General features: G+C 39.7%; 1 protein-coding gene across 1 annotated transcript in view; it reads left to right on the forward strand.

Moving 5' to 3' along the window:
* The window catches only part of CFLAR (CASP8 and FADD like apoptosis regulator), a 42,949-nt gene that overhangs the window by 13,570 nt on the left and 15,318 nt on the right, over positions 1 to 14,061 (forward strand). Inside the window, exons 2-7 of the mRNA XM_077747611.1 lie at positions 1,184 to 1,597; positions 3,884 to 3,989; positions 5,658 to 5,793; positions 6,652 to 6,737; positions 10,966 to 11,023; positions 12,711 to 12,727. Of these exons, the coding sequence (XP_077603737.1) occupies positions 1,302 to 1,597; positions 3,884 to 3,989; positions 5,658 to 5,793; positions 6,652 to 6,737; positions 10,966 to 11,023; positions 12,711 to 12,727 (699 nt within the window). The 5' untranslated portion in view covers positions 1,184 to 1,301. The remainder of the gene's footprint in view (positions 1 to 1,183; positions 1,598 to 3,883; positions 3,990 to 5,657; positions 5,794 to 6,651; positions 6,738 to 10,965; positions 11,024 to 12,710; positions 12,728 to 14,061) is intronic.

Raw genomic sequence — 14,061 nt, forward strand, 5'->3', positions numbered from 1 at the left:
CTCTCTCCCCCCCTCCCCCCCCCCCCCCCACCATTCTCTCCCTCTGCCCTTCTCCCCCACTTGCACTGTCTCTCTCGAAAAGAAAAAAGAAAAAGAAAAAAGTATAAATATACTTGTACACAAATATATAGTAATAGTTAGCAACTTACAGTGGAGTTGTGTTTCCAATATTTTTAAATGTTCTCTGATAGAAACAGACAAGATACTCTTTCAGAATGCAAGAGTTTATTTAACATAAAATATAGCTATGACACTTTAGAATAGAATAGACAGTGACTGCCATTTGCACCTTAAATTTTGAAAGGGAATAGATTGAGTTTCAATGGAAAAAAATTAAGAGGTCATCCATGGCATGACCTCCCATTGCTCCCACCCAAGTCCAGCCCAGGGACCAAGTTCTTTCCCCAGATTTTCTGTTCTACTTCCTTCCTTCCACTGATACCATTAGGAACTCGTGATAATTGCTGACCTGAACCAATGTGTTGAGAGTAAGGGCCTCTGGCACTTCCATGGGCTCAAGGTCTGGAGCAGTAATTAAAACTTGACGAGGCCTTTGTTCAGATAAAGTGGTAGGTCCTACGAGCATTCATGATGAAGTTGTGAAAATGACCTGAGACTTTGGGAGGATACCAGGGAAGTTTTCTGCTTATAGGTATAAATGAGGGATTTTATAGTAGGAGACAACTGGGAAAAATGCTGGGAGTAGTTCTGACACCCTGCAGGAAGTCTCTTGTCAAGACCTGTGTTTGTTTAAATCTACCTGGTTGGGGTCACTGAAAGTGGGAGTTAACCCTGTGACACCAGTTTTTCTAGTCCAGTTAGCTGCTTCGTCATTGGGCTTTTTCTTCTTCCTCCCACCAAGGTTATTCATATGCTATTTCGTCATTTATGATTTTCTTCTTACCGTATTTTACATTCTTATAAATTCTGATAAAGCCCGTGGGATTTTGGGGAGATAATTTGTTTCTGGTTTCATTACCTTTAAAATGTAGGTTATCTTCTCTGACTGTCTTGGTTTTTCAATCAGTTGCTCTGCCTACGGAGGATAGCTTTCTATAGGCTTAACAATATAAGTTTAATCTGCTAGGTTAGAGAGACCAAGAAAGGAAGAACCTATACCGTGAATGTTAGGCATAAGTTGCTTTGATAAGAGAATTTAAAAAAAATTCCCTTTTAACCACAGAACTCCTCCATTGGAAAGGGGATTTTGAAAGAAATGAAGAAAACTATCAGAAATGAAGTCAGTAGCCTCATGGCCTTTTGTTGACTAGAGTGGAGTTTTATTATTGCATTTCCTTAGAATGACACTGCACAAGATGTCTGCTGAAGTCATCTACCAGGTTGAAGAGGCACTTGATGAAGACGAGAAGGAAATGATTCTTTTTTTGTGTCGGGACATTGCTGCAGATATTGTTCCCCTCAACGTCAGGGACCTTCTGGACATTTTAAATGACAGAGGAAAGCTGTCTGCCATGGGCTTGGCTGAACTACTCTACAGAGTGAGGCGGTTTGACTTGCTCAAGCGGATCTTGAAGATGGACAAAAGGGCAGTGGAGGCGCACTTGCTCAGGCACCCTCAGCTTGTTTCAGACTATAGGTAATTCATCATCCTTTCCCAAGGCTGAACCTGGAGGGAGGGAGTGAGGTGGTCTGGACTTATGGACAATAGACATGAAGACGGTAAAAAAAACAAACACATTACTTTTGCTGCCCACAGATTCAATTGCCTTATAATGTTACTTCATTCCTTTTAAGTCTTTGAATTCTTAGAACATGTTCACTTAAAGTAACTAGGTAGAAGATCATAAAGAAAGGGGAAGGGCTGGGTAGTATGTGTTTGCCTGATGGATAGAACAACTAAGAACTAGTAATTCTTGCCATCCTCTGTGGGATCTGTAGTGGTCTGTGATGTCAGACTGGCAAATTCTGGTACTGAGAAAGGAAATAACAAGTCTGACATTGATTTTCCTGACCTTTGTAGAGCTCTGTGATCCCTCCTGAGTCCCCATTGGTCTTTCCCCTGCTGAGGAGCTTAGTGAGGTAGACTTCCTTTCTGTGAGTTTCTTTGGGGTCCTTGCCCCCAGAGGCTTGGTAGGGCAGAGGTGCTGAATGAACATCTCATCAATTAAACAGCCATAGACCCCCTCCAGTTCAGAGAGGGAGGGTCACTGGAGTCGCCTTTAGTTGAAACCATTTGAGATTTTCCTTCCTCCTGTTAACAAACTACTCTCTTGGAGGCTGAGAGGAGCACAAAAGCCATAAGAAAAGCTGCATTTCTGGAGAAAGAAAGATAACTTGTGACCTTAAATTAATGATTCCTTTTTCTTCAGACCACCAACCTTTAGTTATATCAATGGTGTGTATTTGGAGAAGATGTGTATTGTTGAGAACAGTATTAAAGAGAGTTGAAAGCAGCATGGCCCTTTCAAAGTATCAGAGGTCTGAGGTCTGGAGGCCTGTTTCAAGTCTCAGAAATATCAGTTACAGGCCATATAGGCTAGGCCAGCCACTAACACCAGCTACTAAACAAAGTAGGGACTTTGTTTTCCTACTTGTGAAGCTAAAAATAATAATACCTGATTTCACAAGTTTGTTAGTGAAGATCAATTGTGATAATTTAGTATGTGAAGTACTTTCACATAATTTAGTATGTGAATCCCTCTACAAATGCAAGAGTTTATTGTTATTGGGGCACCTGAGTGGCTCAGTTGGTTAAGCATCCAACTCTTAGTCTTAGATCAGGCCTTGATCTCAGGGTCATAAGTTCAAGGACATAAGCCCATGATGGGTTCCATGTCCTACTTAAAAACAAACACACAAACAAAAAAGTGAAAGAGTTTATTGTTACTGTTGTTCTTGATCATCTCTACCTCTTCAACCATCATAAAATGTCAATATGTTCTTAAAATTTTTTCAGAGGTGCTGGGTTTCAGTGAATAAGTTAGGGCACTCTCCATTTCCTGTCTCCTTGCTAATGTGAGTGTAGGCAGTTCCCTAGGTCCTCTGGGTAGAACGGGTGGGTAATGGGAGGGAATACTAGAGTCACTGATTCATCTGGTCAATGAGCTCTTTTGGGGGGGGGGGTCAGTATATGCCCAGTGGGCTCTTTTGGGCAGGGGTGTCAATATATGTCAATAGGTGTGTATTAAGCATTAGAGCAAAATGAACAAAGTATTTTATGTCCTCAAGAATTTGAGAGCCTAATTGGGAAAACAGCCCTCTAAAGAAGTGATGAAATTGTCGAGGCAATAATGCCAACCACAGGGTGTCCTGAGAGCCCAGATAAAGTGTGATGGTGGCTCCAAATGGAGCAATGGTGACTGAGTCAGGCAAGGCTTTGTAGACAAAAACATCTATGGTCATAATCCCCAGGATCTAGATGCCTTTTACCCTTTGAGTTTAGGAGTAGGCCAGGATATCCCAGGTATAACCTTGCTTTAGAAGTTTGTGACTCAGAGCGCAGTCCCTGGATCTGCAGCATCCTCATCACCTGGGGCTTGTAAGATGGAGAAGACAAGACCACTTCAAATTCTATTTCTTTCATCTTATTCATATATGTTCTTTGCTTATTTCATCATAACATCTGGGGGAGCTAGGGGATTCTTTAGGGAAGTTTTTATTCTCTGAGTTGTTTGTAGAGCAGTTAGTTCGAAAGAGAGGTACTGTCTCCTATTGAAAGTAGGGGAAAGGATTAATTTCCTTTTTGAGTTCCCTTAAGATCTCTTCCTGTTGTGGTCTAGGCTTTCTGTTTTATGGAGGCACATATTCAAATGGGGTCCTGAATTAGTCTTTAAAACAATTATTGGCATAGTAGAAGCATAGGTTTTGGTGTTTTCACTAGGATTGGTGTCTGAATTTACTAAAAAGGTTGTGTGGTTTGCAGGGTGCTGATGACAAAGATTGGTGAGGATTTGGAAAAATCTGATGTGTCCTCATTACTTTTTCTCATGAGGGATTATATGGGCCGAAGCAAGGGAGCCAAGGATAGGGTGAGTATTCTTTTTCTTGGTTCATGTTCCCAAGGGCCTATCAGAAGGAGAGGGGTGCTCTATAGTGTGTGGAGAGAGGGAAGTGGGCACTAGAATAGGAAGACTCAAGCTGGGATGAAGGTAGGAAGTGAGAAAAGTATATCTTTTTACTTCAAATTCACTCTCATCTTGCTCTCCCATGGGCATCTATTTCCCCTCAACTAGCTTGAGGTCAGTGTGAGGTCAGGCTGAATGCTGAGGTAAGGAAGGAGAAGGTACTTATGACTTGTGTATCCAGGGAATGGCAAAAGTAGAGATTTGGGATTGGAAACTAGGTAGGAATCAAGATCTCAGGGATGTTGTAATTGGTGGAAAACTTTTAAATTGTCTGTCCCTATGTGGTACTGCTGGCCTAAGGACAGGCCAGGAAAACCTTAGGTCTCTAGAATATGAAAATATGTTCTTAAAGGATCTGCCTTTGAGGACTCTGGTAAATCATTGCTTGAGAATTTCCTCATGTTTCATGATAATTGTAGTTTTGTTCCTGAAATCTACAAATATAGGGTGACATTATGCCCCTACGATCAAATGCATCAAATGGGAAGGAAAATGAAAAAATAGAACTTCTTTTTGTGTTCTTGAGTCAACTTATCTGCCAATCACTTATATAAATTTCATGATGATGATTATTAAAAAAATAAATATAGCACCTCAATAACTAAATGTTAAACAGAGGGGAAATAAAACCCAAAGCAATGCCCATTTCTGAAATAGAGTTTTTTCCTAATCTTTATGGTCTAAGGCAAGTAAATAGCAATATGCCCTAACTTTTTAATTTTGCTTCCTCATCCTCCTGGAGTCAGAATGAGTTGGAATGCCCAGCATTGATTAAAATATTTTAGAAACTTCTGGGGTATCTGGGTGGCATAGTCGATTAAGCATCCAACTTTGGCTCAGGTCATATCTCATGGTTGTGGATTGGAGCCCTGCATTGGACACTGTGCTGACAGCCCAGAGCCTGGAGCTTGCTTCAGATTCTGTGTCTCCCTCTCTTTCCGCTCCTCCCTCACTAGTGCTCAGTCTCTCTCTCTCTAAAAAATAAATAAACATTAAAAAAATGTTAGATATTTTAGGAACTTCAAAACTGCCTCATGGGGTTTTTCTAGTAGAAGCTTTCTCCCAGCGATCTTCTCTCTTCCCTTTTTAGGAAATCCCTTAGGGTTTTTCAGTCTAATACCAGAACAGAATGTTCTCAGGCGGATTTTATTTTTAGGCCTTCTCTCTCACAGTACTTTTTTGTTGTTAAGTAGGCTCCATACCCAATGTGGTGCTTGATCTCATGACCCTGTGATCAAGAGTTGTGTGCTCTACTGACTGAGCCAGCCAGGTGCCCCATCTCACAGTACTTCTTGATGACATAAAATGACTCATGTGTCCCCAGCTTAGGTACAGGTTGTCCACCAAAAGACTTACCACCCCCTCTTTCTCAGTAAAAGAGGGGGTGGTAAGTGAGTGAAATTTGCTTCTGGCCCTGGAGGGACTAGGAAACAGAGAGGTCTGGTTTGGGATCACTGAAGATCATGAAATCTTTTCACATTTGCTCGCTGTTACAAACACTACCTGAGGTTTGCATTTGGGGCTTAACAGTCTACCTTACTGACATTTGTTTCTTCTTGGTGGCTCTCTTAGAGTTTTCTGGATCTTGTGATTGAATTGGAGAAACTAAATCTGATTGCTCCAGATCAATTGGATTTATTAGAAAAATGCTTAAAGAACATCCACAGAATAGACCTGAAGACAAAAGTCCAGAAATACAAGCAGTCTGGTAAGTAGAATTTTGGCCTCTCAGTGGCCTAAAGAAAGTACTCTGGGCATACTAGGTTTGATTGATAAAGACTCATTTGTTGGATGGGTAAAGGGAACAGAACCTGAGTGTCCACAACCCCCACTAGCCTGTGGCTAGAGATCACATCACCTTCTATCTTTCATGTCTCAGATCTGCTGACTTTATCACCCCACACCCATGACCACAGAGTCTCAGTCATCTGCAAAGTGCTGGTAGAAGTTCTTAACATCTCAGCCTTCATGAAATAGTCTACACACCCATTTTCTGCACAGGCTGACAGCATGGGGGACACTCAGGGCTTTTGAGGATATGCTAGACCTTGCTGCACTGCCCCAATGTTTGGCCTGATCACCATATAATTCTGGGTCTCATCCTGTCACTGGGACCCCATAGCTGCCCTCCATGTGTCCTGAGTTTCACAAAACCCCATGGAAAAGGGCACCTTTGCTACCTCCATAAAGGTGACCAGACTCACATTGGCCTTCTTTTTCATGCCACCCTCCCGCCCCCATTGTCTTTTAGACTCAGGCTCAGCATGGGCTCTGTTGCTCTGTTAGTAGTACACTGCCACCATAGAGTCACAGCCTAAAGGGCATAGCTGAGACCCAATGATCTACAGATACCCCCTACCCCATGACCAATAAAAAAAATCAAGGATGGATGTACCATTTTTAGTCCATTCTTAATGATAGTGGGAGATATTTTGAATTTAGTAAGGTGGTTAGAAAGTTTAGGATATTTTGAAAGATGAAGCTTGACCCTGAACTGAGCCATTGTTGAATATTCATTTGATAATAACTTATAAATCTTAACTCAATACCTGTCTCCTGATTATAGCTCAAGGAGCTGAAACAAGTTATATAAATGCACTCCAGGCATCTCTCCCAAATTTGAGTCTTAAGGATCCTTCATATAACTTAAGGGTGAGTTTGGAGCAAATGTATGGAATTTCAGCATGAAACAGTTTCAGAACTTTGATAAAAATACACATATTTTCGCAGCATGGACTTCATTTAATATCTGGAAAAAATGTGGTAGTAATGTGTATTTGTTTTTAAAATATGTATAACTTCTTATGATTACAAAGTTGGCATGTGTTCACTGAGATAATTTAGAAAATATAGAGATATAAAAGGAGAACAATAAATCACTGCTATCCTACTATCTAAAGATATGTTGGCAAATTTCCTTCTAGTCTTTTTTGTGTATATTTGTGTATCTACATATCCAACTGAACATTTTTTTCATAGCTTATTTGTTCTTTAGAAAATTTCACTTTTTTTTTTGAGAGAAAGAGTGCATGTACATGAAGGAGGGGCAGAGAGAGAGAGGGAGACAGAAAATCTCAAGCAGGCTCCATGCTGCCACTGCAGAGCTGAATGTGGGACATGATCTCACGAACTGTGAGATCATGACCTGAGCTAAAATCAAGTTGGACACTTCACTGACTGAGCCACCCAGGTGCCCCTAGAAAAGTTAGCTTTTTAAATATAAATATAAATAGATAGGGCATCCTCATGGACAAAAATTCCAAAATATACTAAAAGAATTTTTTAAAGTATATTTTGTCTTACCCCAGTTTCTTTCCCCAGAGGCAGCTGTTGTTAACCATTTTCTTCTATAAACATTCAGAGGCAGTCTGTACACATACCAGATTTCATTTTTCCTTTTTACTTCCTGTGCAAATGGTAGAACACTATGCCCATTGTCCTGAGCTGAGAATTCTTGGGAATTGTTCCATATGAATCATATGGGACAACCCCTATTTTGTCATTGCTTTTAATGGATGCATATGGTTCTGCTTTCTGGGTATATCAAAGTGTGTATAGCTCTTTCTTGTGTGTATTTAGATTGTTTCTAGTCTTTTTTTAATACAATGATTCAAAATAAGTATACTTGTATTTACCTCTCTGTGCATTTGCTCGTTATTGGACTTATTTTATGATTTCAACACAGCAGAAGTGTTTTTGTTATTTAGTGAGATCATTGAGTAATTGAGTTGTGACCCTAAATATCACATAGTCACTTCCGGTTTTGTGTTAGTAAATGGTGCAAGGTATTATCAGAATTCTTCTTGGTTAATTTTTTATCTTGAAGAGTTAATCCTAGTATAATATTCTCATCCCCATATAAAGGTATGTGGAATTTGTAGTCAGGCCTCAGGCCACAGTGCAATTTTATAGTTAAATTATAAACACTTTCATAAAAGTATCTGAGGAAAACATTAACTACCCCTGTAATACAGTTTCATGAAGAATGTGAGCTGTGAAAGATACCCCTGAGCAATAGACTTTAAGAGCTAAAATGGGTATTAAGGATTATACTGTTCAACCCCTTCATTGAACAAATAAGGAAATTTAGGCCTAAAGTGCATTAAGTGATTGCCCACCTCTACCTACCACCAGAACTAGGCCCAGCCCAGGCTCCTTCCTCTATGCCATGGCATATTTAGTAAATATTTGATACCAGTCATGACATAGCTTAGATATATCTGTCATGTTTTTCAAGAATCAAATACACTTTCTTTTGTCTTTCTGAATCTCTATGATACCAAATCATGAAACCAAAGTGATTTAGGATTCAGATCTAGATTTTCTGAGCATTCTCTGCTATTGTGTATCTAATATAAATTATACTGTCACTCTTAGTTAAAAGCTTGCCATATTTTTACTATTGTCTTTCTATTTTTTTGATGAAAGTAATTGTGTTTACTGTCTATGTAAATATCGCTTAATTTTGTCACTTAATTTTCTGTATTTATCTGTGACCCTGATCATTCATTCAGTTAGTAAGCAGACGCTGTGGCTTACAGATCTGGCATATTTCTCATAAAATTAGGAGGTGAATACCTGGATGTTAACTCATACAAGAGTGCAAAGTACTTTAAAAATTATAGTGACATTAAATGACACATGATACCAACATGTTATAGAATAAAAAAGTTGTGTCACTCTGCAATATGATGCTTTTTAAACCCAGCTTTGTTTTGATGTTGTATCTCTTTAACAGCTATGTAAATGTGAATGCACATCCATGTGAGGTTCCAAATTCTATGTAGTATTATAGCCTCTGGCTAAGTCTCTTATATTAGTGATAAAAGCAACTTACATGTTTTTCTTTAATTTAGACAGACTTAGCTACAGACACAGCTTAATGAATAGTATACTTCTCTCTTTTGGCTAGGATAGCTTCAGAGGAGAACTGTCATTTGAAAGCTGAACCTCTCAGGTGGTTGGGAGTATGTGGTCTATGTACCTTACAAAGGACCTGTCATCTGAGAAGAGAAAGGGTCGGTTCAATCTTTCATTTTCTGATTAATGTCATTCTAGCCCTCAGAATTGGAGTTGATTTTTTTTTTTATCTGACTTTTTAAGAACCAAGCCATATGTGGCTTCTGTGTAGCTAGGCATTATAGAAACACAGTAACTGGACGTTTATTAAGCTCTTCCATATGTTAGCACTGTGCTAAATGCTTTGTTTATTATTTAACCTTCACAAAAATGTATAAGGTGGCTACTGTTATCCTCATCTTGAAGATAAAGAAACAGACATAGAGGTTAAATAACTTGCTCAAGCTTACATAGCTAGTAAGTGGCAGAATCAGGATTCATAGCCAGGTTTGTCTGGGCTANCAAAATGTTACATTAGTTTCAGGTATACAGCATAGTGATTTGACAGGTTTATACATTATGTTATGTTGTTAGGTTTACCACAAGTGTAGATCCGTTCTGTCACCATACAAGCTCATATCATTGATTATATTTCTTAGGCTGTGCCTTTTATTCCTGTGACTTATTCACTCCATGACTGGAAGCCTTTACCCATTTGGCCCATTCTCCCACCCCTCTCTCTTCTGGCAACCATCAGTTTGTTCTATTTATAGGTCTGATTCTGCTTTTTGTTAGTTTATTCATATTTTTAAATTTTTTTAAATTTATTTTTATTTTAGAGAGAGAGTGTGAGCAGGGGAGAGGGGCAGAGGGAGAGAGAGGAAGGGACTCTTAAGCAGGCTCCACATTCAGTGCAGAGCCCAATGTGGGGCTTGATTCCAAGATGCTGGGATTATGACCTGAACTGAAATCAAGAGTTGGATGCTCAATTGACTGAGCCACTCAGACATCCCCATATATATTTTTTTAAGATTCAACGTAGGAGTGGTATTTGCCTTTCTCAGTGTGACTTTTTCCACTTAGCATGATACTGTCTAGGTCTATCCATGTTGTTACAGATGGCACAATCTCAGCCTTTTTTGTGGCTGTGTAATATTCCGTTTTATACATATACCATATCTTTTTTTATCCATATGCTTTATCAATACCTTGATTAGGTTGCGTCCATATCTTGGCTTTTGTAAATAATGCTGCAATAAACATAGGGGTACATATCTTTTTGAATTAATATTTTTGTATTCTTTGGGTAAATACCCAGTAGTGGAAATGCCAGATTATATAGTATTTCTATTTTTCATTTTTTGAGGAACCTCCATACTGTTTTCCATGGTGGCTGAACAAATTTACATTCCCAGCAGCAGTGCATGAGGGTTCCTTTTTCTCCACATCCTTACCAACACTTTAGAACTCTCATTCTTTTTTTTTTTTATGTTTATTTATTTTTGAGAGAACGGAGTGTGACCAGAGTGTGAGCTGTTAGCACAGAGACCGATGTGGGGCTTGAACTCACAGACCTGAGCCGAAGTCAGAGCTCAATCAACTGAGCCACCCAGGCACCCCTAGAATTCTCATTCTTAACCATACCTTGTATTGCCTCTGTGTTAAAGGATCAGGTAGAATGTCAATCTGATGTTCCAACAGCTTGTTCTAACTTGGAGCTATTATAGCAACTCTACAATACTGTAACATCTGACTTCATTGAGCTGTTTTGAAACATTCTAATAAGCTAATTTAGCATATTTACATGTTTATTGTATTTTCACTTTTTAAAAAGAAGAGTTACTTTGTTTTTTTGGCTATAGAATATGGGACTTGTGGAGTTAACCACTCTTGCTATTCTTCTTTAGATAATTTAACTGTGAATGTGATGCTTTAATTTTTTTCCTGGGTAAGAATTCTATTAAGATATTTAAAGAGGTGTGATATAAAGTACCTCTGAAAAAACTAACAGGGGGTATGACCTTATTCTTTATATTTGAAGCTCCAGAATGGGAAAAGTAATGAACACAGACTCAATGTGGGACAACCTGATACTCTGAGTAAGCCCAATTTTTCTTTACATTCATTCTTTTTTTTTTTTTATGTTTATTCATTTTTGACAGAGAGAGGGAGAAAGAGAGTGGGAGAGCGAGTGCATGAGCAGGAGAAAGTGAGAGAGAGGAGACATAGAATCCAAAGCAGGCTCCAGGCTATGAGCTGTTAGCACACAGAGCCTGACTCGGTTGAAACCCATGAGCCGAGCTGCGAGATCATGACCTGAGCCGTAGTAGGACACTTAACTGACCTAGCCACCCAGGCACCCCTACATTCATTCTTTATAAATGCTTGATAATTCAAGTACAAATCATTGCATTTTTGGGGTTTCCCATTTCCTTCATCCACCTATTCTGATTAAGCTCTCAAAATAAATAGCAGTTAAGTTCTTAAAATGTAGTCATTGGCATTTCTAATTATTTAATGAATTAGCTTTTTTGAAATTAAATACCTCTTACTCGATCAGCTTCATCATCTTGGTGATGTTTTTAAGAGATGTGCTATTTATACCTGAAATGGAACTATAATCAGGCTATGTTAAACATTAATCTAGCCATGATAATAAACCGTGTTAAACTGAATATCTAGCAGCAGGAAGAAGGAAGGTTACTAGGGTCTTGTTTTATTTATTTATGTTTAATAAATGTATTTAATAAATCTAGATACTGTGTAGATGACATCCTTGTACTCCTAAAAAGAAGAAAAAAATACAACAAAATACTAGGCGTTTCAACCCATATGATTTCTCTCTTCTCTCTTAAAACATCAGCACTTGATCCTATAGCATCATTTAAAAAAAATGTATTTCTTTTGCTTGTCTTGAGTCCTCCTTGAAGTGAAGGTTGAGACTTGGTGTCACACTGCATTGTAGACGGTTGTGTTTCAGAACTCTGGGGGGCAGAGATTGATAGGCAGATAAGGAGGGCTCAGTCTTCTCTGAGTGGCTTGGAGTTTGTCCTGGGTGCAGTGCCAAGAGCTTATGGAAGCCTTCTTTATGTGGCAGGCCCCTTGCCAAAATCTTATGACTCAGCCTACATGCTGTCTGCCTGCACCTAGAAACTGAGAAGCATTTCGCCCAGATTAGCCAGATGACATAGCTCATGCCCGTCATTCCTCACCTAGTATTCTGCTCTCCAGCAAAAGCTATTGAGAAGTGAATTTATTCCTGAAGTGACAGCATGTTTCTCAAAACACTGATGAGGTGGTGAGAATTCACATTCTGAGAGCTGTTTAAAAGGAAAATAGGAGGGGCGCCTGGGTGGCTCAGTTGGTTGGGCGGCTGACTTCGGCTTAGGTCATGATCTCATGGTTCGTGGGTTCGAGCCCTGCATCGGGCTCTGTGCTGACAGCTAGCTCAGACCCTGGAGCCTGCTTTAGACTCTCTGTCTCCTTCTCTCTCTCTGACCCTCCCCTTCTCATGTTGTCTCCCTCTCTCTCAGAAATAAATGAATTTTAAAAATGTTAAAAAATTAAAAGGGAAATAGGAGACCTGGTAGAGTTAGAGAGGCATGAAAAACTGTTCTTTCCACAGCACACCATGACAGCAGGTTTATCCTTCACTGTAATTGTACAGGAGAGATAAGTGAGGTACCTAACACCTCTGGTGATTCTTAGGAGAACTAGGTACCTGCTTTCACCTGGATGTTTTATTTGGTAATAAAAGAAAAAGCATTCATATTAATTTGGAGAGAGAGAGAGAGAGTGTGTGTGTGTGTGTGTGTGTGTGTGTGTGCGTGCAGGGGAGGGGGAGAGAGAGAGGGAGACAGAATCCAAAGCAGGTTCCAGGCTCTGAGCTGTCAACACAGAGCCTGAAGCAGGGTTCGAACTCATAAACCATGAGGTCATGAGCTAAGCTGAAGTTGGAGACTTAACTGACTAAGCCACCCAGGTGCCCCAATTTGAGGCTATTATAAACAGTTATTCAGTCAATATTTTTGCATACTTGCTCTATTATTTCTTTAAGATAAACTTCCAGAAGCAGAATGTTGGTTTAAAGGATATTTCCAGCTGTCCTTTAAAAAGTTCTTTCTTTTTTTTATTAAAGATTTTATTTCCTTTTAAGTATTCTGTACCCCCAACGTGGGGTTTGAACTTAAAATCCTGAGATCAAGAGTCACACACTCCACTGACTGAGTCAGCCTGCTGCCCCTAAAAATACTGTTTCAACTTACACACTTGAAAGGCCTCATTTCCTCCAAACTTTCCAAATACTGGCATTTTCTTTGCTCGTCTGTAGACATTCTCATTTTTTTCAACAATCTTCTAATGTAGATGTTGGTATGTTCCTCTTAGGGGTTTAGAAACAAAACAAAAGAGCCTGAGACTTCAGCAGTAAACTTGCTTAAGATCACAGAGCTTATCAATGATGGTGCTAAGGTTTGAGCTAGCCCTTTATGGCTTCAAAACTGGTAGTTTCTCCATCTCTCTGGGCTAATAAAGTAATGTTTACTAATGATATTGGCTGTAGGCTCATCTACATTTGCTAGGCTCGTTGTCCTTCTCTTGCCATTGCCATATTATTTTATGATCTCTCAATATCACTGGGCTAAGAAAACATGGCCATCTGCTGTACAAGTGGCTACAAGTACATTTTCCCTTCTCTGCAGTCTCTGAGGCTGTCCGCTCTAAGTCTTGTCCACCATTTCAGCGCATGGAAAAAAGCTATTGATATTGTTAGGTGGTAAGGTTATTGGATTCTCTCTATCGGTTTAAAAACTCATCAGTCACCCGGTGCTCACCGGGGGGGGAAGGCAAGGGAGAGCCTTTTTCCCCCCTTGCTGTTTAAGAACTTTTTCTATATAATCCCTGCCTAGCATGAGGACTTGTGTTTTCTTATCAGTTAGGCTCATCAGTGTGAGGCTGGAGCCTTGGGCCAAGTACAACTGAGGAAAGAGGACACAGTAAGGGGAAGAAAATAGGGAAGAGGACAGCTGAGATATAAAGAAACCCAGTCGGCATGGGCGTATGCTTAGTTCTCCTTCAGCTTTGTAAACGGTTTCTCTCTCTCACCCTCTCCTCCCCCCCCCCCCACCCCCCCCGCCCA

The sequence above is a fragment of the Crocuta crocuta genome, unplaced genomic scaffold (genome assembly GCF_008692635.1).
Source record: "Crocuta crocuta isolate KB4526 unplaced genomic scaffold, BGI_CrCroc_1.0 scaffold159, whole genome shotgun sequence".
NCBI lineage: Eukaryota > Metazoa > Chordata > Mammalia > Carnivora > Hyaenidae > Crocuta > Crocuta crocuta.